The following is a 24,375-nucleotide window of genomic DNA, read 5'->3' as shown; positions in this document are numbered from 1 at the left end:
CACCTTCACAGAGCTCAGCTGCAAACCTCGCAGCCTTCCCACCCGTGGAGGTCAGGAGGGTGTTACAGGCGGTATGAAGCATGCTCCTCTTGGGCTTGCGGATGAAACCCAGGTGGGGGGAGGCAGGAGAACTGCCCACGTTAGTAGGAGGCAACACATCTCCAAATCATCTTGAGAAATAGGGCAGAAACAAATGGGCTGTTGTGAACAAGGGCAGGTCCAGGAGGAAGCGGTGGCATTGGTGCAGGGCAGAGAACTGCCTCCACAGCAGCCCCACGGACCGGGGTTTGAGCTATGAGGACTGCTCCAGAACACAAGCCAGATGAGCAGGTCTGTGGAAATAAAAGAGAGAGACAAATGTCTGTAAAGCAAACCTCTGACCATGCTTAGCCCCCAGCCCCCAGGTGAAGTACTTGTCTGGTTTTGGGCGCTATGGATAGGTGCAAAGAGCCCAAAAGGCAATATTAAGATAATTGGAGGGCTATAAAATGTCTGTGAGATAGGACTGAAAGACTTGAGAATTGTTTTGAGGCTGGTAAAGGAAGAAGGAAAACAACACATAGGAAAAACTCTTGAAGCATGTGAAAGCTTTAGCCAGTAGTGCACGCTCTGCCCTCCATGGTAGGGCTATAAATAATGGGGTTAAATTGCAGGTGTTAGGAAGATCCTTGTCATGGGAAGGAGAATGAGAAGAAGGATTCTTTTCTCCTGCCCTAGAGAAGAAGGATAAATGGGAGTCCCAGTTGTTTGGAGGGCGCAGAGTTGTTAGTCCAGGATCTGCCGGCAGTGAGCTCTTCCTGCCCTGGGGAAAGAGAGGACAGTGGAGCCAATGACCTCTTTTGGTCCTTTCTTCAGCTTGTCTCCTTATGATTACTACATGAAATGTAGGCAAAGCACCCATGAGATGGTATTTGTGAACGGACCAAAAGCTTCTTGGCATTTACATGGCATTACTTTGGCTCAGTAAAATAAAAATGTAAAAAGAAAACACCCCTCATATACACCAAGGATCTTTCTCCCTTAACTCCATGCATGCTTCTTGCTCTTATGTTGGTGGTACTTTTCCAGATAGAGATGGTTATACTGTTATTGCTTTCCAAGGGCCAGCACTGGTGATTTAATCAGAAGGGCTTTTCTTCTGTCATAGAGGAAATACCCTTGACTCCCATCCTGTGTTGAGCTCGTGCTAACCCACAGTGCTCATTTGTCCGTCATTTTAAGTCTTGGTGGTTCATGGCATAGCTTGTGGATATGAATAACTCAAGAAACAGCAAGCTGAAAGTGAACGATAAAAGAGTTAGAGCTTTGCTTATGATACAGATTAGCTGTGCTCCCAAAACATAGTTGGTTGGGACTTTTACAGCCAGATTTTCTCCCTCCTGAAGTCCGCATCTTTTATTCTTCCTAAGGGAAATGGGGTGAGAGGGTCTCTGCTGCCACCTTTTAAAATATGCCAGAGGCTGAAAGGAAAAAAAGAAGGGAATGTCTGTTCTTCACATTATCTGGGTGGAAGGACTCGATGCTGTACTGGTGATGGAGAGACACTCCAGAGCCAGCTGCACACTTGCAGAACAAAACAAACAATCTACAACACCTGCTGAGCTTTGTGGCTGGTGCTGGGGAGGCCTTGGCGCAGGCAGCGTGCTTGTGGTGACAGCCCGAGTGAGGACCGCCTTCCCTCTCTGCCCATGCCAGCCCGCTCTGCCACCCTTGCCTTGTGACTCTGCGTGACATCTTGATCCTGTCACGCCTGTGCAGCAATGTGAAGTGTTGGGTACCTGGCCAGTGATCCTTTAAAAAGCCTTGAAAAGAGAGGAGAGGATGCGGGGAATGCCGGGAAGAGATGCTTTTCTGGATGAATGCCTGTCTACCTGCTTTTCCTACACTTCTTGTACATTATTGCTGGCAAGCTTCCAAGCACAATTAAACTTCTGACAGATAATCATTAGCAGAGTGGTGTCCAGAGTGAATAATACAGGAATCAGATATTTCTTTTTTGGCACCAAACCATTTCAGAATACGTATTATGAAAATTGAAAATAGAAGGAAAAAAAAAAAAATCTATTAGCTGAACAAACTCCCCAGATCCTGACATGTTGCCCAATTGTATTTTATCTTCTGGGAGCCACCGGGGAATTTGGTTTGGGGTATGTCATAGTTCGGGGGAGTTAGGTCACAAATGGAGAGGGTTTGGATGCAGTGGAGGCAATAGCCTTTTGTAAACCATTTGGGTAGTCAGCAGAGAGGTGCTCGTAGCATAAATCCACAAAGCCGAACCGAAACGGGGCACTGGCAGGCTGGCCCTTGAGGTCCTTCTTTTACCAGCAGCTTTCCATTGCTGAACAGTGTTCAGGTGTCAGCCTTGCCGAGAGCGACAGAGATGCTGCTCAAACCTGGACAGCCCTGATAGGTCTGTGTGGGAGGGTGTAGGAGGGAAGCACGTTAAGTGGGTAGGTGGGATCCCAAAAGGAGGATTGGAGGCTGAGGTTCATGCAGTAAAGAAAGTTAGTCTGAAGAGCTCCAATGGATAGAGTTTGCTGGAGTTCAGTGGACTCTTTCTGAGAGTCCATCGGTGTTTCTGACTGTTACACATTTCTGCATTTCTTTTTCATTACTTTTAATGCATCCATGTTTTTTTGCCATCAGTGACCTTTCCTCTATCAAATCTATCCATCTATCCTCTACTTCTTGCTTCATGCTGGTATTGGTCTGTAACACAGCAGTTTGTTGAAGAGTTGGTGTGTTTCCTGCTGTAGCTGGCATGGGTACCGCAGTTGTGCTTTAGCCAAATGGTTTGGAAGAACAATTATTCTCTGCAAATCCACAGTGTTTTCCATCCCAAGCCATGGATGTGTTATACAAGCGTTAATTCAAACGTATCATCCCTTGTGAGATGGAAAAATAGTCTGGTGTTTATTTGGGCAAGACCTTGTCTGTGTCCCTCCCATCCCTCGTAGTCTGAAATAGTGCAAGAAGGATTTGGGCCATTGGGACCATGCTGTGCTCTGAGTGCCACCGGGAATATCCAGGGGAGGGTGCAGAGAGTAAAACCAAACAGGTTTCGTTGCGCTGAATTGCTGCACCTCTTCAGAAAAACTGCTTAATTATTCTCCGTGCTTGTCAGCGGGTGCTTGGGATTTTGTTTGCATCTTCCCTTCCTCAAAGGGGATAACGGAACCGTAGAATGCTGATTTCCCATAGAAAGCAACCTCCTGTGCCTCCTGGCTTTCCGACTTCATTCCTTAATTCACCGGTGCTCCCAGTCAGGACACACTGAGGGTAACGGCTGCTGCTGGTGAGCTGTTGACTGCTGTCCCTGCGTGCAGAGCAGATGAAGCCATAAAGCCTGCAGCTCCTCCAAAGTTCGAGTTTAGTCTCCTGGTTTGAGCTCTCCGTGCTGTGTGTGCTGCTGGACCGCGATTCCCAGTGTGATCTTGCATGGCCACAGTGCCGCGTGTCAGAAGTGGTCCTTCTGCATGTGTTCTCCCATGGAGGCAGAGACGACTGGCACTCGGCCTGTTCATATGCCTTTCTGGAAGGGATCTTTTGGTGGATAAACACCTTTGACCTGGGCAAAACAGGAGAGAAGGGATTGCTGCAGCAGGAATGACAGTGAACTCTTCCGCCGCTGTAGGTTCCCAGATGTGCAAGACTTTACCTCCATGTGCCTCAGAAGATGCTAATTTCTGTGCTTGATCCAGATATGGAAAATGGGTCCCCCCTCAACTCCCTGCTGAGGGCAGCGGGTTTTCTTTGGCTGATTGGTCACAGGCTGATGACATTCCATGCCTCTGCTTGCCAGCAGCGCTGATTCACTGGGGACAGTTTTGTACTGTTAATCTATAACCCCTACCCTAAGGCTCTGCTTTCTGTGGCTGGAGCTCACAACAGAGCGAGCTCCCTGCAGGCTCGGGGGGCGGGGTGTTGTCCATGTGCACGCATTTTATCCTGCCGTAATGCTGCTCTTTGCTGGTAGTTTTTAATTGCAAGGCATTGCAGTGAATTGTTGCTCCCTTGACGTTTCTGAGCACCAAGGCTCTCAGCAGAGCTGCTTGGACTGTTTATTAATTCAGGATGGGTCCTTTTTTTGGCTGACTACCATAGACAACGTAAGGCTTTAAAACCTGATCAATAATCCTGATGGTAGCAGCAAAATCCAGGCCAGGCAGCATGAGTGCAAGCCAGGGATTACGTGAAGGAAGTTTTAAATACCTCTTACTCCCTTTCCTTGTCTGGATGTATTTTGTCCTCCCGCCACCCAGTGCCTCTCCAAGCGAATCCATTAATATTTCTCATGGTTGTTGAGCCTGTGACAGGTGATTTAAAAGCACCAGTTTCCGTTGGCATCTCTGCTCTTCATAACCAGAGCTGAAACATGTTGCTGCTGTCCTTATGTGGATTAGCTCCCTGATTTATTACTGTTGTTTCCAAGTCTGAACGCAAAGGTGCTGTCTCATTCTTGGAGGATTGTCTGTGGGAAGCCCCCGAGGATGGCTGCTTGACAAATGCCCGTGCTTGGGGACACAACATCATTTAGATACGTTTTAACTGCTTCATCAAGGAATCATCTTCCTTTGCATTTGTTTTTGCAGTGCTGCAGTAAAACCTGCTTTACAGGCTTAGGCAAAAGGGGGAAAAATGCAGAAAAGAGGCATCCTGGTTTTGATCTGTTGCTCTGCCTTTGATAAGGAAGTTGTGGTTTGAGGGCTGAAGTTTGTACTGGCATTTTTGGCTCAAGTTTGCAAGGAACAAGCAGTTTGCTGTGTGATTCTTTCTCTTCCAAAACAAGTCTTCAGCCTCTGTCTTCCTTCAGAAAACGATTGTCGCACCCCAAGGAAGCCCTGCTGTGTAATTTGTGTGTAATAGAGGGGAACGGACCCCAGAGGAAGAAGAGTTTTCAACACCTGAATGGAATTGTCTTAAATGAGAGAAATTGGGATGCTAGAAACAACAGGCGTGCTGCTAGCTGTTCTTGGCTCAGAATAAGTGGCTTTTTGAGGAGAAATGGAGAAAAGCTTGCTTCCCAGAAGCTACTGCAGCGCTGCCTGCCTTTCATCACTACCTACATGATTTGTGTTCTTGGACCCGGTGTTCCAGAGGGAGAAGGAGATGGAGGAGTGCTTGCACACGTGGGCCTACGGTAGTTTGGAGCCTGACGTGTGGAATATGGGTTATCCACAGACTGGTATGCTCCCTCCTTCGTGGACTCATGGCTTTTGGGGAAGGCAATGTGGCTTTGGCCCTGCCATCCCCTGCAGGTCCTGGGATGCTGCTCCAGGGAGGACGCTGTGCCGCTCTTTAGGCACCCACTTCCTCCCATGGGAGATGCTGTGTCCTTCTAGGCATCCTCACCAAGCAGTTTCTGAGCTTTTGACTGTGGTTTGAAAGGCGGGGCACATCTCCTGCACATTTGATTAGAGGTGCTGGGTCTGGGGTTAAAAGTTAACAATGCTCTTTCCTTATTCCGTTCTAATTTAATTTGGGAAGGCAGCAGGGAGACAGAGGGCACTTAGTCTGGTAAGTGCTATTCCCTTGATGGGAGTTAGCTGCTTTGCACAGCATGCGTGCTGTTGACTTCATAAGCTGACCTTTACCTCCATCAGATTCATTTTCATTTATAATATGTGAAAAAAAGTCCCAGCCCTTAACCTCTTATTTATTCTTTAGCCAGCGAGGGTATAAATCCTTCAGTGTTTGGATTTACAGAATTACTGTGCTTTTGCTGAGCCTCACGTCCCACTCTAATCAAATGACATGGCTTTTGGTAACTATGCGGGTGATTGCGTTTCTCCTCCCGCTGCCTCCCTTCTGGTTGCTCCTGATCCGCCCCTCCTTGTGCTCCCTGCAGCCTTTTTGGGGAAAGTTGGGCCTTTGGCAACCAAAGAAAGGACAGGAAGTGGACTAGGCACGTCTTAGGGTTATCAGTGTTTGTGTGTGAAGAGTAAAAATGTCCGGGTTCTTCTTTAATGGCTCAGAATAAAAAGTGCTAAAATACTTTCATTTCATCAGCTGAGCTACAGGCCTCCTCCAAAACGGGAGCGTTTCCGTGGTGGCTGGGGAGAGCAGGGTGATATAAATATCTTTCTTGGCTCTGCTTGGCTTCTCCCCAAGATAAATAGAAGTGAAAGTCAAAAGTAGAGGCTTGGCCTTCTGAAATTTCTATGTGAGCCCCTGGGAACCCAACCACAGGATGCTTTCAGGACAGGAAGCCAGCTCCCGGTGTTTCGGGGGTATTGGAGAATGATGTTTGAGGGGCGTCCTTCCCCGCTGCCCGAGGCAGGTCTTGGCCCTTCAGTAGTTCGGCTCTGATCCCCACAGCTGGTGTCCAGCGGCTTCGGTCGTGAGAAACCTCAGGGAGCAAAGAAATACCAGTGAGAAACTGGCTTGAAACAAGAGAGAAAAAAATGCCTGTGGTTGTCCTTTAAATCTTGTAACATGTTTACTCTCAGAAAGTACAGCTACATTACCAAAAATCAATAGTTCTAGCAGCATTCTCCCTGGGAAACACACACACGCTCGGACACACCAGAGGTGGTAGGTCTTAAAAAAGAATACAAAATGCTTTGGTACAAGGGTTTGCTTGGCTTTTAGCAGTGCGCACAGGGAGGGCCCTTGACCTGGGCAGTGTCTTCTGGGACTTTCCGATGGTCTTTCTGGTCCGATGTGCCTGAGGCTGTGCGAGACAAAGAGGGGCTGGGGGGGTAGGGTTTGTCTCATGGACAGTGTACATGTGTTTTGTAAGAAAAGCAGGTTGTGGTGTGCAGAGATAATATAAACAAGTATTTGAAAGGCTCTTCCTTTGGCTACTTTGTGTAAAGGTTTGACTTCCAGGGCTGCCGATGGGACCAGCACATTCCAGCATTTTGTTTGTTTACTTCATGCTTGCAAAGACCTTATTCTACAGATGTCTCGTCCCCCTTCTCTTATGAGAAAATCCTTTTCAAATTCTAGTATCTCCTTGCTTACACACCTACTCCTCCCTCTGTTAGGAATGGAGAAAAGTGATTTCCATTTCTCCTGGGTGGAGAGTGCTCTTTGAAGGCAAGGACTCTTGACATGAATGACCATTTTGACAGAGGCAAGTGTTAAGGTTTGGGGTGAGTGGGCACGCTGGCGGCAAGCACTGTGGCACGCCCTGGAGAGCTAGAAATCGTCCTTCCTTCTCAGATCAGCCAAAACAAAAAGAGAGAGAAGACTTTTTATTGCCATCTCTTATTAATGAGACATTTTATCCTAAGTCCTCTAACATGAACTACGCAGGCTTTTGGGAACATAATTAATCTTTAATTGTATAAATCTTTAATTCTATAAAATGGAGTTTGGATGGCTGTGGTCATTTCTCCTTTCCTTCTCTCCCTGTTTGGGATGCTCCTTTAGCACAACTTTTTTTCCAACAGAGTGCCTCACTTCAGCGCAGCGACTGCTTGGAGCTGCGCACAGAGTCCTTTGAAGGCAGGATGCTGTGGTGGGACGGGGACCTTCCAGACCCCCATTCCAGAGTGCCTGCCTCCTGCCAAGTGTGCACTGGGAAGAACTAGCAACGAGTTGCAGCTTAATATGAGTCTGAGTGATTAGCAGCAGATTACTTCGGGCCCTGTGCTAAGGAGGTCCTTGTGCCATAGACTTAAGGGACAAGCTTTACCCCAAAGGCAGGATGAGGTGCAGGAGAAGCCGGAGGAGCAGCACAGGCTGCGCACCACTGCTCTTAGGCAGCCACCCTGTGACTACATAGTCTGACACAGAGAAACCCGGTTCTTCGCAGTGCTTGTGCTGACCCAGGGGCTTTTTGCAGAAGCAGCGTGAGGGTCGAGACCGCCCATGCTGCCACGCTTCTCCATGGAGGAGGGAGTGGTCGCTGGCAGGTGGGCTGATGGCAGCAAGTCCTCTGCAGCACATTTGACTGCAGCTGCAGCGATTCAAACCAAAGCAGGGGTTTAGCGATGGCTAAACTGGCTCTGGTCGCATAAATGCCCCTTTTCTTCAGAGATGCTGTTCTGTCTGTCGTGTGTTGATGAGGAATTGCTGACCTCAGCCAAATGCTGAGTGGAGAGTTGTCCAGATGAGCTGGCAGTCTGGAGCAGCAGCTGGATACATCACAGCGCGTGGCATCTTGCTTGTGGACCCGGAAGCCCTGCTTGCTCTGCCCTGAAGATGAGGAATTGCTTTCCCTAAGGCACCTTTCTTTGTGGAGGAGTAACAGGAAACCATGGAATTGTCCTGAAAGAAACCTAGCTGATCCCTTGCCAAATGGGTATTTGCATTTGGGACAACCATCAAAAGGGCAATCTTGCCCGAATCGGTGCCAGGCAGAGCCAAATGCCTTTGGAAGCAGGAGAGCTGCAGCCTTTCAGATGCTAACTTGGGGTTTAGGGTTTCAGTCAGTCACTCTATGGAGGAACTGATGTACCATTTGCTCCAGGGAAAGGGTTGTAATGAATCCATCTGCTTTCATTGGCCATTAGTGTTAGTAATGGCAGGAAGGGGTGTGCAACTGTCTTAAGGTGAGGACTGTCTTGACCCTACGCCTGCAGGGACAGATAGAACTTTCAGTCGGAGACAGATGGATGGAATGGGCACAGATGGAATGGGCATTTCAAGGAGTGTCACTGCTCAGGCCCTCAGTGACTCACATCACTCTGGTTAAGCGGGGTTCTGAAATCAGCATCTCCACTGAAAAGCTTTTCCTAAGGCTCAGCTGATCTTTCCAGGTAGAGCAATTTCCTGCTTCTTAATGGAATGGGAGGAGCACTTTATGCTTGGACACGATGCCTTTCCAGCAATATTGCTGAAGAAATTCTGGAAGAAATTCTGATGTCATTTTTTTGGTCTGCTTCATAGGTTGGATTAATCAGCAGAGACGCCCTCCGGGTCGCGGAGTTGGCTTGCTTTCATTAATTTGCACTCAAGCCTTTGTGGAACAAAGAAGGGTTTGTTGAACAGAGCTGGGTCAGCGCTGGGATGAAGAGCCTTGTGCCTCTAGCCTGCTAGTGTGAATTAGGGCTGAGCCGTAACTGTAAGTCGTTGGTCCTGTGGCCTGGATTGGTAAAAAAGCCTTGGCCTCAATCCTTGCTCCAGCAGAGCCTGCGACCTCAAGAGCCACCCCGAGCCTCCTCAAGCTCCCTAGATGAGACAGGGTCAGAAAGCAAGGGAGGAAAGGTTTGAACAATGGTTGCTGTAGATAAAAAGAGGTGGTCATTTCATACCCTCTTTGCTTTAAAGGCTAAATTCAGTCTGTAGGAGGAAACAGTCTTTTTAGGAACAGTGTCATTAAAGGCAGAACAAGGCTATAAGTGGAGGCTTTTTGCAGGGCCCGCTCTTGGCAAGAGATGCATGGACCAGCTGCAGGTTTTGTTCTCTAGGTGCCCCTCAAACGTTCTCTTCTCTTTCAGCTCTTTGAGAACTTCTACTTCGGAGAGGTACATCTGGACTCAGTGCGTCTTTCCCAGAGGTTCTCCTCGGATGCCTCTGGCTACTATGCAACGTCTGGGCAGCTGACCTTCTCCTGAACCGGCAGCACAGCTGCCGCAGCAGGTCCGCTCATCGGTGAAAGGTCTTTTTATAGAACACAAATTTTGAACAGAACTCCAGGCAGGGATGCCTCATGACTCCTCGGCAGCATGTTCCAGCCAGGAACCATGGCATTCCTCTGCACCTTTTATGACATGTATTGCCTGCCTTCCCTTTGAGGGAATCCAGAGTCCTTTTGCCTCCTTTCCCTGTTGGTAACCAGAATGTCACACAGTTGCCTATTTGATATCTGTTGCCTGTTTGTTTTCCAAGAAAAACAGGTGCAGGTGGCTTTTGAGGAATCACCCAGATTTAAACATGGCTTTATTTCAGAAGAAGGAAGTTTGTTCTTAAAATAAGTATTTAAAATCCAAGAGAACTCCCCGGAGCGTGATTTAATGGTATCGAGGCCAGGCACTGCTTGGATCTCCAGCAGCGTGCCTGTGTGATGTAGATCTCCAAATAAATTAATTCCCTTCAAGAGAAAAGTGTTTATTTCCTGTCGCATTGATGGTTTCTGTAATTAAACTTCCAGCACACAACTATGTTAATAGGAAAGCATTTACGCTAAGAGCTCTTTTCCAGTGACCGTTTCAGAGCATGTCAAAAACATGCACCTGGTAGGTGACTTCTCCATTGAAAGAAGAGCAAAAGTCTTTGATACCGTTGTGAATCCTTCAGAGATCTGAAGACGACCGTTTTTCTTGTAAACGTCCCTGTTTAGCAGGAATAGTGACGCAGGCTTTCAACTCGGCTGCGGATGAACACTTTGAACAATGGAAGATGCTGGTGTTTAGTTATTTTGGAACAAACTGGTGGCGGTGGCGGCTGCTGCTGCTCATTCCTGGTTGCTGCCATGAATGTGGAATCACACTGTCACTGAGGCAGAGCGCGTGTTAGCTGGGGACAGGGCTGCTCCAGCAGCATCTCCTTGTACTAGTAATCAGTTTTGAGAGGGTTTTGTCCCATTTCCCCCCTTGCAAAGGTTGCTGGCTGTGACTGCTCTGTCTGCACGGACAGCAGTGGGTGGCAGGCAGGATTCACGGTGCCTTTCCTTTTTTCACCCAAATGCATTGCTGGTTGTATTTCCAAAACCAAATTGTCCATCTTTGCTTGCAAACCTGTGTGCCGGGAATTAAATAATCGGTGGTTTTGCTGGTTACTCTTTACCCTGGAGCCTGCGCTTGTACCCAAGTACAATTGTTAGGCTTTTTGTCTCTGCTTTTCCTTGCAGCCAAGCGCCTTTGTGCTCTCCTAGCAGAGGAGGAAGGGCCGCCTTCGAAAGCGCTCGCTCAGCGAGCAGAGCACTAGCACGCTCACTAGCAGCCCGATGCAGGGAGACGCTGAGAGCACTTAACACCGGTTGCTGTCATCTTTCCGCCAGCCTGAAGAGGTACTTGGCAAATCTCAATCAGCCGCCCAAAGAACAGACCTGGGAGCTGCTCTCAGCCGCCAGCCGTGCTGCCTGCTGCAGGAAGGGGCGGTGCGCCTCGGAAAGCTGCTGCCTGTGGGTTTTTAACAACTGAAACTGAGTGCTACAGGACACGGGGTGCCATTGGCACTCTAGTTTTCCTTAGTGGGGCATCGGTGGCATTTCTATCACACCTGCTTTCCTCCATTGTCTCTTAATACTGGCGATACTGATTTCTTCACTGAAGTGGACTTAAAGAGTCTTGCCACCTCCCTAACACAGGGCGAGCTTTGACTTGGGAACCGCTTCTCGGCATGGAGGCAAACACAACTTTTCTACAAAGAGGGGCCGATCTGAGCACATTCCTCAACTTCCCGCTAACGTAGACATGTTTAATGGCAATTAATTCTGTGGCCGTTTGGAAGGTGGTTGACTTAAAGCAGTAAGTGGCTAACCCGGATGCTGTAGCCTGGCACGGCTAAATTCGTTTCACATCTCCATCCTCAGGCAGAATTAAGGCTGCTGGCCTGTTCCTCTCATCCGCGGAGCCAGAGGTTAGGCTGTGATCCAGCAAACCATTGTGCAGGTACTTAATTTTACGCTTTGCTTGATCCCCTTGTATAACGTTAAGCACGCACTCGAGTCTGGGGGAGTGGCAGCTCTCCTTTGCCGGCAGTGCTTCTGTAACAAGGGCTTGTGATATGATCGAGGGCAGCCGAGTTGGTGTTATATCCCCTTGCCATTACACAAGACACCTACTTGAGTAAATAAACCACACCTACTGCTTTTTGAGGGGTTTGGGGCCAGAAAAAAGATGTACCATGGTAGATTTACCAACAGTTCTCCTTTATCTGTCATTATTCATAAATATAATTAGAGCAGTTTCATACTCAGCACGATAAAACTGTTTTTTCTGCATGGTCCTGCACTGATGAATGGAAATCCCGATAAACCAGGCAATGTTATGGGTTTGCCAGATTCCATGGCTCTGCTTCTTTCCCCCATCCAGGCTGTGCCAGAGACTGGCTGCCCCACTTGCCTGTCCCTGTATCATTGTGCACAGGAAGAAGAAAGGACTCAGGGAGTTGGTTTAAGTTGTTGGTTTGCTCAGCAGTAATTCTCACTGGAGCCTGAGTTGGGAGTGTGGCTCGTTGTTAACCATAAATTTGGAAAATGCCATCGTTTTCCTAACTCCAGTGCCTGGAATCTGTATTTTCAGTTGCATCAGTCTTGCTTAAGGTCAGCATCGCTGCTTCGGAGGCAGCATGTGCACCTGCCATGGGCCATAGCAGCTGCTTTTCCTGTAAGGAAACACAGTGCTGTGTTTCCTCTCCATCCTGAGCATCCTCGCAGGGAGAATAAAAGCCGGGTCTGTGCGGAGAGCTTCCCCAGCTGCAGCTGTGGAGGAGCAGTGGGGACGTGGAGCCCCATGCCCCCTCTGCTCCTTCGCAGCTGCAGACGGGGTGGGAGTCACCATCTTTCCCTGCAACACCCAATCAGAAGGAGACATCCTTGCAAGCAGCTCTGCGCCCACCTTGCCTTTCATGGGCCGAGAGGAGAACCCAAAAGCAGTGGGGCACATCCTGCCCTGCTCTGTTCCCGATCCTCCCCGGCACCCCAGGATGCTGTGCTGGGGTGTCTGAGGGATGGGGACCACAGTGTGGGCATCGCAGGGATGGGGGTTGGGGGATGGGAGGTGCAGGGTGGGGACACAGCAGGGACAGAGGGCAAAGGATGGGGACAGGGACTGGAAAAAAAAGGGGCAGGGGTACAGGATGGGGATTTGGTGGAGCTGAAGGGCGAGGGTTGGAGGGTGGGGGCACGGTGGGGGAGGCAGGATGGGGTTATGGCAGGGACAGGTGGTGGGAACACAGCTGGGAGAGGGGATGCAGTCTGGGGCTTGTGGAATGAAGATGGGGGATTTGGGATGGGGACATAGTAGGGACTGGGAATGCAGGATGAGGAGCGCAGGATGTGTGTGTGCAGGAGATGAAGTGTGGGAATACAGGCTGAGATGTGGCAGGGATGAAGGACGTAGGATGGGGACATAGTAGGGACAGGGGATATGGGATGAAGGGTACAAGATGGGAATGTGGCAGGGGATGCGGAATGGGGACATGGTATGGACTGAGCATGCAGAATGAGGACTGGGTAGGGACAAGGAATGTGGACAGGGCAAGGATGAGGGATGCAGAATGGGGACTGGGTAGGGCCAGGGGATGCATGGGGTCAGATGCAGGGTTGGAAGAGGGCAGGGATGGAGGACTCAGGATGGGGACTGGGTAGGGACCAGGGATCCAGGATGGGGGCAGGGGGGAACTGGGAATGCAGCATGCAGGGTCCCGTCAGGTCAGGGATGGGGGATGGAGGATGGGGATTGGGTAAGGACCATGATGCAGGATGTGGACAGGGGAGCATCAGGTATGCAGGATGGGGAATGCAGGATCGGATCAGGTTGGGTATGGGGGATGGAGGATGGAGGATGGAGGATGGGAACTGGGTAGGGACCACAATGCAGGACAGGAGATTTGGGATGGGGGATGGAGGATGGGAACTGGGTAGGGACCACAATGCAGGACAGGAGATTTGGGATGGGGGATAGAGGATGTGGGATGGGGGATGGAGGGTGTGGGATGGGGGATGCAGGGTGTGGGATGCAGGACAGATGATGGGGACAGGGGAGGGACCAGGGATGCAGGATCAGGTCAGGTCTGGGATGGCGGATGGGGGATGTAGGATGGGGACTGGGTAGGGACCATGATGAGGGATGTGGCATTGGGACTAAGTAGGGACCACAATGCGGGTGAGGGATGAGGGATGTGGGATGAGGGATGCAGGATAGGAACAGAGGATGGGGACCGGGTGAGCACGACAGTGCGAGGTGAGAGATGGGGGATGCAGGATGGGGGACGGAAGATGGGGACCGGGTAGGGACCACGATGCGGAAAGAGAGATGGGGGTTGCGGGATGCGGGATGGAGGATGGGGACTGGGTAGGGATCATGGTGTGGGACGCGGGTCGGGGACTGAGCAGGGACCGCGGTGCGGGATGAGAGCTGGGGGATGCGGGATGCAGGATGGGGACGGAGGATGGGGACCGGGCGGGGACGGCGCTGCGGGCTCCCCCGCCCGGGCCGGCGCGCAGGTGCGGGGGGCGGCGGAGGCCCCGCCTCGCCCCTCCCGGTGCCGCCCCCGCCCTGCGCTCGGCTCGGCTGCGGCGGTCGCTCCCGGCGCTGCGGCAGCATGCGGGGCTGCGGCGGGCACCGCGCCCTCCTGGCGCTGCTGGCGCTGCTGCTGCCCGCCGGCCCCGCCGCGCCCGGCGAGAGCCCCGGCAACTTCATGGAGGACGAGCAGTGGCTCTCGTCCATCTCCCAGTACGGCGGCCGCATCAAGCACTGGAACCGCTTCCGAGACGTGAGTCCGCGCCGCGGGCGGGGGGGCGGGACGGCACCGGCCCCGGGACACCCTCCCCCGCTCCCCTCCTCGGCCCCCGCCCGGCCCTGGCGAACCCCCGGGATCTCCCGGGACCTCCCCGGCTGCGGCAGCCACGGGGACACCGTGCCCGTCGCCACCTGCCCACCGTCACCGTGCCCAGGGCCACCCATCATCACTGCGCCCATCGTCACCGTGCCCATCACCGCCGTGCCAGTGCCCCCGTGCCCAACACCACCCTGCGCAGTCCCGCTGTGCCCATTGCCACCCTGCCCGTTACCACTGTGCCCATCACCACCGTGCCGGTGCGCCCGTGCCCATTACCACCCTGCTCAGTCCCATGGTGCCCATTGTCACCCTGCCCATTACCACCATGCCCATCACCACCGTGCCATTGCCCTTATGCCCATCACCACCGTGCCAAGTCCCACCATACCCACTGCCACTGCACCCATCACCACTGCACCCATCGCCACTGTGCCCATCACCACCATGTGTATCGCCACCATGCATATCGCCACTGTGCCCAATGCCACTGTACCCATCGCCGCCGTGCCCATCACCGCTGTGCCCATCACCCCTGCTCACTGCCCAGCCTGGTGCAGCTGATGACAACGCCACCATGGCCAGGACTTGATGCCCAAGCCAGCCTTGCCAAGGACCTGGAGGTGCCATCCCTGCACCCTCTTCCCAAGCACCACATCAGGGCCCAGGCAGGGGCAGGTTGTGGCCTCGGCCCCTCAGGGACAGCTCAGTGTGGACTGGGGCACAGGCATCTTCCCTGACTCCTGCTCCCTTCAGCCCTGCGGGTGGTGGTCTCTGGGGATGGGGAGAGGACAAAGTGAGGGGGGGGCAAGGATGAGGATACAGAAGGTGCTGGAGCGATGGCAGGTGACCCGGCACATCTGGCTCAGCATCCTGTAACCTTTTGCTTTTAACAACAGCCTCGATGACATTTAGTTCCACCCCTGAATTTTATGGGGCAGATGCAGATTGTTCCTGGGCTTGTTTTACACCCCTGCTCCCGCGTTACCCCCAGCTGGTGTCCTCCTTGCATCCCCATCCAAGGTGTCTGGGGGACCTGCAGTAGCCGAGTGGGGAGGGGGCACACGCTGAGCCGCCCCCCAACCCGAGCCAGCCCCTCTGGTCTTTGTTCAAATGCGCACTCGGGTTCACCTTCGTGGCGAGGATGCTGCCAGGACACGTGCCCTGCTGTGGGCAGCACTTCCCTGCCAGAAAAATCAGTTAGGGGACCGAGCATGGGCGAGGGGGCAAGGGGAACACCTCCCTAGGGACCCTCGCCAGCAAAATATTCAGCTGGCTGTGCCAGCGCTGGGCTCGTGGGACGTTGTCCAGCTGCGGATGCTCGCAGGGGAGCACACGTGGATGTGACCCCACCACTCCAGGCATCCCTTGAGGGGTTTGGGGCTGAGGGACCCCCACCGTGCAGCAGGCGGGGGGGCTCTCCTGGCAGTGCTGCTGCCGCCAGGCGGGGGGAGGCTACGGCCCTGCCAGCCGTTAGCGCAGATTAATAAGCAAATCCCATGGATTTGTGGGGTTTTCGGCCCAGCAGCGCTGGTGGAGGGAGCGCAGCCCCGCGTGCGGCAGGGAGGAGGGTGACGGCTGTGCACAGCCGCGCCGCAGGAGCTGCTGGGCGCCGCAGTGGTGCTAATCACGGCATGGGAACGCAGGCCATCGATTGCGGTGCAAACGCCGCTGCACCCCAGCAAGAGACGTTCCCTCCGGAACTGCCTCCCGCGCCTCTCCTTTGAGCTGCCATCCAAATCCCTGGCCGCCCTCCCCACTGTGGCAGGGATGCTCCCACCCGGCTATCACCAATCCCACTTCAGAGCGTCTCGTGGGGCGAGGGGTGCTGCCTGCCTGGAGGGTTTAAGTGGGGACCTCTGGGATGGTTTTAGAGCTCTGGGGGAGCAGTTCTGCCTCCCCAGGCAGTGACATCCATCTTACCTTGCTCCCTCTGGGCTCCGTATTGAAAGAACAGGGTGGCAGCGCGAAGACTGTCACCCACGGGATTCTTGGCCTTGCCAGGCTCTTGGAGTCTTCCTCCCATCCATCCCTCCTCGCTCCCCACCTTTCCTGGCCAGCCAAGGGGCAATGCAGGAAAGTTTTACCTTGCACAAGGGCTCTTCAGGGTTACAGGTCTCGAGCCAGAGATGGTGGAGCATCTTAGTGGTGGGTGCTGGTGGGATTGAGGGCTGGGGATGGGTCCTTTGGGCAGCTTGGAAGGTTGGGGTGCCCAATGGGGCCCCGTGGGCTGGGGCTTTGGGCTGCCTCAGGACTGACAGTGGGTGTTCTCGCTCTCTCTTTCCTTCCTTTTTTCCTGGTGTTGGCCGTCTCATCACCGTGCTGCCAGGAGGTGGAGGTGAGCGCTGAGGGGCAGCGGCACCCACTTTTAGGGGGAGGGCTGCTCCCCTCCTGGTGTGAGGGATGCCCGGAGTGTGTGCGTTGCTCATGTGTTGTGCAAGGGGAACTTGCCAGGCTGGTGACCCCAAGCCGATGGTGGCACACCTGGCCTGGAGTCACCTCTCCTCCCACCTGCACTCATCCAGGCTCTTCCCCTACTGCAGGATGACTACATCAAGAGCTGGGAGGACAACCAGCCCGGGGATGAAGGTAGCGCTGAGATGGGGTGCAGGGGGCTCACTGCCAGCCAGCACTGGGGTGGGGGGGATGCATTCTGCCTGCACCCCCTGGGCTTTTCCCTTCTGCTGGGAGTGGTGGGGCTGGTGCGTGCTGGGAGGTGGCAGCTGGTGCTGAGACGTCCACTCAGCTGCAGCCTGAATGGGGCTTTGTGCCGGGCCGGCTAGTGGCCGGTGTTGCTGGGGCTCCCCCCGGGGGTCCCTGCCTGCCCCCCTGCCTGCCCTGGCCCCTCTCTGCCCCCTCAGCCCTGGACACCACCAAGGACCCCTGCCAGAAGGTGAAGTGCAGCCGGCACAAGGTGTGTGTGGCTCAGGGCTACCAGCGCGCCATGTGCATCAGCCGCAAGAAGCTGGAGCACAGGTATGAGGGCAGGGGAGGGGCAAGGCTGAGCCACTGGCAGGGGGGACACTGAGGTGGGGGTTCAGCGTCGTCTCCCCACGCAGGATCAAGCCGCTGGGTGCCAAGGGGCATGGGGGTTGCAAACCCTGCCACGCCGCCCCACTCGCTGCCGTCTGTGGCTCCGACGGGCACACCTACAGCTCAGCGGTAAGAATGGTGGCACCTCGCTGTGAGGAGGAAGGTGCTGTGCCGTGTCTGTCCCCCTCACCGACTTCCCGCTGCCACTCTGCAGTGCAAGCTGGAGCAGCAGGCGTGCCTGGCCAGCAAGCAGCTGACGGTGCGGTGCGAGGGGCAGTGCCCCTGCCCGACCCCACGCAGCCCGGCCAGCGATGGCAAGCAAGGTGAGTGGGCCAGAGGGCACCGCTGGGGTGTCCCCAAGCCCTGCCCAGCCTGATGCCACCCCTCCGGACCCTCCGCAGAGCCGTGCACTGGGCAGGACCTGGCCGACCTGGGTGACCGCCTTCGCGACTGGTTCCAGCTCCTGCGGGAGAACGCCAAGCAGAATGGCTCTGGAGGCCTCCCTGCCAGCCCTGCCACTGGTAAGCGCCTCGCGCAGCACGGGGCGGGGGCTCAGGGTGCTGTCCCGGGGGAGTCAGGCAGCCACGGGCTGCATCCTGCCCTGCAGCGCTGGAGAGGAGCGTGGCAGCCAGCTGCAAGGAGGCAGTGGGGTGGATGTTTGCCCGGCTGGACACAAGCGGGGATCTCTTCCTGGAGGCGGCTGAGCTGGCCGCCATCAACCTGGATAAGTACGAGGTGTGCATCCGCGCCTTCTTCAACTCCTGCGACACCTCCAAGGACGGCCGCGTCTCTGCTCCTGAGTGGTGCTTCTGCTTCTGGAGGGAAAGTGCGTCGCGCCAGGATGAGGGTGAACGCGCTGAGCGAGGGGGGGGCTCTGGGGAGGAGGGTTGCGGCCTTGGGCTGGAGGGGATGCAGCTGTGGGGTCACCGGGGATCCGGGCTGCGGGGCTGGGGTAGGAGGGGATACTGGCATGGGAGGGTGTGCTCCGTGGGGTCTGGGGGATGCAAACCATAGTGGGGATATGTGCCATGGGATATACACCATGGGGCTGAGAGGGATATGTGTCTTGGGATCTCAGGGAAGAGGTGCCATGGAATTTGGGGGGATGCACAGTGGTGGTGGGGTCATGGGGTTTGGGGGAATGCACACGGTGGGGCATGCACACAATGGGATTTGGAGGGATGAACGCTTGAGGAGGAGATGCATGCAATGGGATATGGGGAGATGCAGGTGCTGGGATTTGGGGGGATGCACACTGGGGAGGGGATGCTTGACATGGGATTTGGTGGGTTGTGCACTCGGGGGGGACATATAGCATGGGATTTGGGGGAGTGCACACTGAGGGGGATGCTGAGCATGAGCCTTGGGGGGGATGCACACTGAGGGGGGGATGCAGGTGTGGGATTTGGGGGGGATGCACACTGAGGGGGGGATGCAGGTGTGGGATTTGGGGGGGATGCACACTGCAGGGGATGCACACAATGGGATTTGGGGAGATAGACGCTGTGGGGAATGTATAACGTGGGATTTGGGGGGATGCAAACTGTGTGTGTGATGTTTGCCATGGGATCTGGGGGGATGCACACTTGGGAGGGGATGCATAGCATGGGATTTGGGGGAATGCACACTGGGGAGGGGATGCATAGCATGGGATTTGGGGGGATGCACACTGGGGAGGTGCCTGCCGTGGGATTTGGGGGAATGCACAGGGGAGAGTATGAATGCAATGGGAATTGGGGAAGATGTCTGCCATGGGATTTGTGGGGATGCACACTGAGGGGGAGGTGCATACGATGAGATATGGGGGGATGCACACTGAGAGGGGCTGTCTCCCATGGGATTTGGGGGGATGCACACTATGGGGGGGATGTTTGCCATGGGATTTGCAGGGATTCACACTGCGGGGGGGATGTCTGCCATAGGATTTGGGGGATGCACGCTGTGGGGATATACGTGCTGTGGGATTTGAGGGGATGCGAACTGAGCGGGGGGGATGCATGCAATGGAATTTGGGGGGATGCAGGCAGTGGGATTTGGGAGGATGCACACTGTAGGGGGTTGTCTGCCGTGGGATTTGGGGAATGCACACTGTAAGGCAGATGTCTGCCATAGGATTTGGGGGATGCACACTGTGGGGATATGTGTGCTGTGGGATTTGAGGGGATGCAAACTGAGGGGGGAGATATATGCCATGGGATTTGAGGGGATGCACACTCAGGAGGGATGCATAACATGGGATTTGGGGAGAGTGTACGCTGCTGTGGGGGCGCATCCCATGGGATCTGGGGGTATGCACACCTTGGGGTGGGTGGGGATACCTGCCAGGGGATTCGGGGGGTATACGCACTGAGGGAGGAGTTCCATGCCATGGGATTTGCAGGGATGCAGACCATTGGATTTGGGGGGATACACACTGTGGGGGAGATGTACCCTATGGGGGGGATGCATGTGATGGGATTTGGGGGGATGCACGCTGTGGGGGGATGCATGGGCTGTGAATTGGGGGGATGTACACTGCGGGGGATGCATGCCATGGGGCTTAGGGGGATGCACGCTTGTGGGAGGGTGTACCTGCCATGGGGGATGCGTGCTGCAGGGTCTGGGGGATCTACACGACGAGGATGCACGCTGTGGGGTCAGGGGGCTCATAGGGCTGGGGGCTACACACCATGTGGGCTGCAAGAGCAGCATTTTGGGGGGGTGTCTGCAATGTGGGGGTGCACACCCACCCTAAGAGCAGTCTGTGGGTGTGCTGCAGAGCCACCCTGCCTCAAGGAACTGGAGAAGATTCAGATCCAAGAAGCAACCAAACAAAAGCCGGGTGAGTGGGGGGTCTCGGGGTCCCTGTCCCCCGGTGCGGCCAGGCTGGAGTGGGATGAGGCTGTGGATGGGGAGCTCCGTGGGGTTCTTGCCCTGCACGTGTTTGGGGGATCATTGTTTCTCTGTAGGCACCTTCATCCCCAGCTGTGACGAGGATGGGTACTACCGGCGGGCACAGTGTGAGCCGGGTGGCGGGGAGTGCTGGTGCGTGGACCAGCACGGCGCTGAGCTGACAGGCACCCGTGGCCACGGCAGCCCCGACTGCGGTGAGCGCCGGGGGGAGCCGGGGGGAGCCCCCCGACATGTGGAGGGCGCCACGGCCCCGAGACCTGACCGTGAGCCTGTGCCCGTCACCCCCACAGAGGAGGCGACAGGGTTTTCGGGCGACTTTGGGAGTAGCGTGGGCTGGGAGGACGAGGAGGAGAAGGAGCCGGAGGAGGCAGGCGAGGAAGGCGAGGAAGAGGAGGGCGAAGCGGGCGAGGGCGATGACGGTGGCTACATCTGGTAGAGGAGCAGGAGAGCCTGGTGGGCGGCACAGCCGGGCAGCAGCCCCCCAGCCAGGGGTCCCCGTGACCCCCCCCGCTGCCGGTGTGGGGTGGGGTGGGTGCAGCTCCCCCTGGCCCCATGTGGAACGGGGCATCGGGGTGCTTGCCTGAGGAGGGGGACAGCAGGGCAGGGGGGGCCGCGCTTGTGCAAATTTGAGCTTTTCTTTTTGTTTTTGGGTAGAGCCTTGTAGGCCTGGTGTGCTGCTGTGTGGTCTTCAACCAGGCAAACGGCACTAATAAAAGTGGGAAAAATGAAAAAAAGCAAAAAAACACCCATAGATAAGCTGCCCCCCCCCTCCCTACTTTGCATCCACCCCGTGCTGTGCTTGCGCGGCTGCCCCGGCCCCCGGCGTTGTGTAGCGGCTGTGAAATAAATACCCCGTGCTGTGTCAAACGCTCACCCGCCCATTCCTCCCTCTCTCCATGCCACGGGGTGCTGGGGGGTCCCGGCTCCTGCCCCCTTGGGTAGGGTGGATTTGGGATTAGGCGTTGACCCTGAGTTTGGCCCCTGCACTTGGCGGACACAAGGCTGGAGTTGACCTCTCTCCACAGGTGCTCAGCCCCAAATATGGCCCCAACCCTCTCCAGGACCCCAGCCCCAAAATAATTCCCTCTCCCCACCCTGCGACGGCCCGAGCCATAGCAGGACCCAGAACTTCTCCCCTCCCCATCCCAGACCCCAGCTTATGCCCCTTTCCCCCAAGAGCATGACCCAACCCTACATCTCTTACGGGACTCCCCCCAGACCCAATTCAACCCCCACTTCAGACAAGACATCCACCACCCATCACCTCCGCCGCTTGGCACCACGGGACAGCAGAGCCTCGATTCACAGCTTTTATGGCTCCAGGGAGAAAATAAAATAAACCGAAACAAACCCCCAAACCTCCCCAGTTTGGGGTTGCCAGCATCTGGCAAAGGCACCTTGTTGCATCCCCCACCCACTCTCTCCAGTGCTTGGCCCCGACACCACCAAGGAAATGTCACCTCCATCCCTTGCATGAGCTGCCTAGGACGAGGGGTCAGAGCTTGCTGGGCAGTCTGGGCTGCCTCTGGAGCCGCCAGGCAGCCCGCACCCCCTCGCTTGCCCGGTTGAGCCCGGCAAAGGCTTCGGGCTTGCCAGTGTGTTGGTAACACACGATGAGGGGGTTCAGGATGGTGATGGGGATGCAGAAGTTGAGGTGGGGGTAGGTGGCCCCTGCGCTGGCGTCCCGGGTGTTGCTGGCTACGATCCCTGTCGGGAAGAGAAGCGATGCCTGTGTCACTGGGTCTGGCCAGGGGGCACTCCTGGGACCCCACCACCCGCAGGGGATCCCCAGCTTACCCAGGAGGCGTCCGCTCTGGGAGGAGATGAGAGGGCCACCACTGGAGCCCCCATGAACGGCGCAGGTGGTTTGCAGCATGACAGGGATCTTGGCCACCACCACCACGGCTGAGAGGACCCCCGCTGTCACCGAGGGGCCGCACGCCTGCCCCAGCGCCCCAAAGCCCACCACGCTCACCTCCTCTCCTGGAGCGGGGAGAAGTGGGTGCAAGGGGGTGATCCCCCACACACCCTGGCACCCTACATGTCCCCCAAGCTGCTTACCTGGGAGGAAGGTGTCAGCTAGGCGGAGGGGGGCAAAGCCTGGCACTCTCTCCTCCAGCTCCACCACTGCCACGTCAAAGGGGGACGATTCCTCAGTGGCAAACACCACACGCCCGCCAAGGACAGTGGCAGCCCTAAAGACATGGCATGTGAGATGTCACCGTGTGAGGGACAGAGGGTAGGGGACAAGGTGGGGGATAGGCAGCTGCACTCACCGGCCAGGGCTGGGCGCCAGCGTCACCCGGAGTGGGACCCCTGTCTCCACCACATGCCGGCAGGTGAGGAGCAGCTGGGGGCCCAGGAGCACCCCTGAACCCCATGCTGATCCGCACTCCACCAGCGCTGCCCAGCCCAGGCGGTCCTGTCCGCCTCCTGCCCGCACCACTGCCGCCACCGGCATCGGTGGCACCGCCACACCGGCTGTGTCCAGGACGCTGGTGCTGCTGCGCAGGATGGCAGCGAGGGAGCAGAGCAGGGTAAGCCCGACCCACTCAGCGCCCTTCCAGCAAAAGGAGGCAGCAATGACTGCCACCAAGCAGGGGCCGGTGGGAGAGGGCAGGAAGGCGCCGCCGCCCTCGGTGCCGGGCAAGCAGCGCGCGTCGGTCAGGATGAGGGCATTCTCCTCCCCGGCCAGGTTGCTCACCACCCCTTTGCTGAGGGTGTTGAGGAAGAGGTCGGGGCAGAGGGTGCCGAAGGGGGAGCCGCAGGCCAGCAGGCCCTCACCCTTGCGCAGGCAGCTGGCGCTTGCCCGGGCCGTCCAGCCACGGGTGGGAGAGTCGAGGCCGGGCACCCGCAGCCAGGCAAACCAGTGCAGGGCCCGCTGCTCGTCGCCCACCGCCTCCCCGCCGAAGCGCCACTGCTCCGCTTGGCTGAAGATCCGCGCCAGCGCCCGCCGGAAGGCGCCGCACGGCACCAGCGCCAGCAGCCGCGCCTCGTGCTGCTGCATGGCGGCGTCGAGGCCGCGGGGCGGGGGCTGCAGCACGAGGAGACGCGGGCAGGGCTGCAAGGCGGCGGGGAGCAGGGCACGGCGCTGCGCCCAGGCAGCGGGGCCCTCTCGCAGGAACGGGGCGAAGACGGCGCCCTGGCACAGCACCAGCCCAGGGCGGCAGCTCAGCACCACCGCGCTGCAGCTGTAGGGGCCGCTGGCCGGGCCGGAGACGCTGACGGCGCAGCAGGCCGGCTCCTCCGCCATGGCGGCGGCCGCGGGAACCGGGCGGGGCGGGACAAGGCAACGCGACGAACCCAGGCTGGGCAGAGCGCAGCCCAGCACCGCCCCCGGCCACGCCCCTCCACGGCCACGCTCATACACGGGACCACGCCCCCTCGCAGAGCCCCACCCACTCCACATCCCCTCTGGCCACGCCCCTTCCCCTGACCAACCCCCACACGTACTCCCACCGCTCACGCCTATGTCTCCGCCTCCTTCATCCATTGGCTGCAGCTTCGGGCCGGGGCGCGCGACGTGGCGCCCGTGGCCCTCCGCCCCCCCCCTCGTCTCCCTTCCCCCAAACCGCCCTTATTTAACCCCCAAACGACGACTGGGGAAGCAACGAGACGCCAGACAAACGCTGCGTGGAGTAGAAAAGGCCAAAGGCTCCGTGCGATGCTAACCACCCCACCGAGGGGATTCCGCATCCGCCGCTCCCCAGCTCCCGCCCCTCGCCCAGGCCACAGACCCCCGGAGCAGCCCTCTCGGTGACACAGCACAGCCACCCTGCAGTCGGGTTGGGCCCAAGCGCGACCTTTATTGACAGGACGATACCTCGGTTCGGGAAATGGTGAAATCGCTAAATACCGTTAAATATCCTTTTATAAAACCCCATCCCAACTCCGACCTACACACAGTGAGCGCTGAACTAAAACGTTAGAAGGGATGCTGTTTACGTGAACACTTCCTTTAAAAAATATAATTGCTTTTTCCTTTTCTTGTGGTTTTTTTAAGTCAATTGCCCACAGTGGTGAGACGCGCTCTCCCTTGCAGCTGTTACAGTGCAG

At 56.2% G+C, this 24,375-nt stretch overlaps 3 protein-coding genes across 13 annotated transcripts in view; 2 read left to right on the top strand and 1 right to left on the bottom strand.

Annotated features, from left to right (window-relative positions):
* ASCC1 (activating signal cointegrator 1 complex subunit 1) overlaps positions 1–12,594 on the top strand; it is a 42,669-nt gene extending 30,075 nt beyond the window's left edge. For 5 of the 9 annotated variants that reach the window (XM_054072185.1, XM_054072181.1, XM_054072182.1 and 2 more), the window contains 2 exons: positions 11,426–11,504; positions 12,371–12,594. In XM_054072185.1, coding sequence (XP_053928160.1) covers positions 11,426–11,504; positions 12,371–12,561 — 270 coding nt within the window. In that variant the 3' untranslated portion in view covers positions 12,562–12,594. The other 4 variants (XM_054072189.1, XM_054072188.1, XM_054072190.1 and 1 more) reach the window with 2 other exon arrangements.
* Positions 12,595–13,992: 1,398 nt separating this feature from the next.
* SPOCK2 (SPARC (osteonectin), cwcv and kazal like domains proteoglycan 2) lies at positions 13,993–21,471 on the top strand. 3 transcript variants are annotated; one of them, XM_054072091.1, is made up of 10 exons: positions 13,993–14,331; positions 16,938–16,983; positions 17,256–17,370; positions 17,454–17,556; positions 17,642–17,750; positions 17,829–17,948; positions 18,035–18,253; positions 20,186–20,248; positions 20,376–20,513; positions 20,610–21,471. In XM_054072091.1, exons 1-10 carry the CDS (start codon positions 14,008–14,010, stop codon positions 20,753–20,755), a joined length of 1,383 nt encoding a protein of 460 aa, XP_053928066.1. In that variant the 5' UTR covers positions 13,993–14,007; the 3' UTR covers positions 20,756–21,471. The 3 variants fall into 3 exon arrangements, with proteins under 3 accessions (XP_053928066.1, XP_053928067.1, XP_053928068.1); XM_054072093.1 differs by lacking the exon at positions 13,993–14,331 and adding an exon at positions 14,487–16,732; XM_054072092.1 differs by lacking the exon at positions 20,186–20,248.
* Positions 21,472–21,616: 145 nt separating this feature from the next.
* On the bottom strand, positions 21,617–23,632 carry TYSND1 (trypsin like peroxisomal matrix peptidase 1). Its single transcript, XM_009566625.2, has 4 exons — positions 22,596–23,632; positions 22,381–22,514; positions 22,117–22,302; positions 21,617–22,026 (listed from the first exon to the last, which is right to left on the bottom strand). The coding sequence occupies exons 1-4, from the start codon at positions 23,570–23,572 to the stop codon at positions 21,815–21,817; spliced, it is 1,509 nt and encodes a 502-aa protein (XP_009564920.2). The 5' UTR covers positions 23,573–23,632; the 3' UTR covers positions 21,617–21,814.
* Positions 23,633–24,375: the final 743 nt, after the last annotated feature.

The sequence above is a fragment of the Cuculus canorus genome, chromosome 7 (assembly GCF_017976375.1).
Source record: "Cuculus canorus isolate bCucCan1 chromosome 7, bCucCan1.pri, whole genome shotgun sequence".
NCBI lineage: Eukaryota > Metazoa > Chordata > Aves > Cuculiformes > Cuculidae > Cuculus > Cuculus canorus.
Note: the sequence above shows the minus strand (reverse complement) of the source record. Positions and strands in the feature narration are given on the sequence as shown.

Excerpts from the sequence above, each read along its gene's own strand:
- SPOCK2 (XM_054072091.1), top strand. The coding sequence starts at position 14,008 with ATGGGGACCGGGCGGGGACGGCGCTGCGGGCTCCCCCGCCCGGGCCGG. Across the intron at positions 14,332-16,937 it reads ACTGGAACCGCTTCCGAGAC|GATGACTACATCAAGAGCTG; the intron begins GTGAGTCCGCGC and ends CCCCTACTGCAG. Across the intron at positions 16,984-17,255 it reads CAACCAGCCCGGGGATGAAG|CCCTGGACACCACCAAGGAC; the intron begins GTAGCGCTGAGA and ends CTGCCCCCTCAG.
- TYSND1 (XM_009566625.2), bottom strand. The coding sequence starts at position 23,572 with ATGGCGGAGGAGCCGGCCTGCTGCGCCGTCAGCGTCTCCGGCCCGGCC. Across the intron at positions 22,303-22,380 it reads AGCTGACACCTTCCTCCCAG|GAGAGGAGGTGAGCGTGGTG; the intron begins GTAAGCAGCTTG and ends TCCCCGCTCCAG. Across the intron at positions 22,027-22,116 it reads CCAGAGCGGACGCCTCCTGG|GGATCGTAGCCAGCAACACC; the intron begins GTAAGCTGGGGA and ends TCTTCCCGACAG.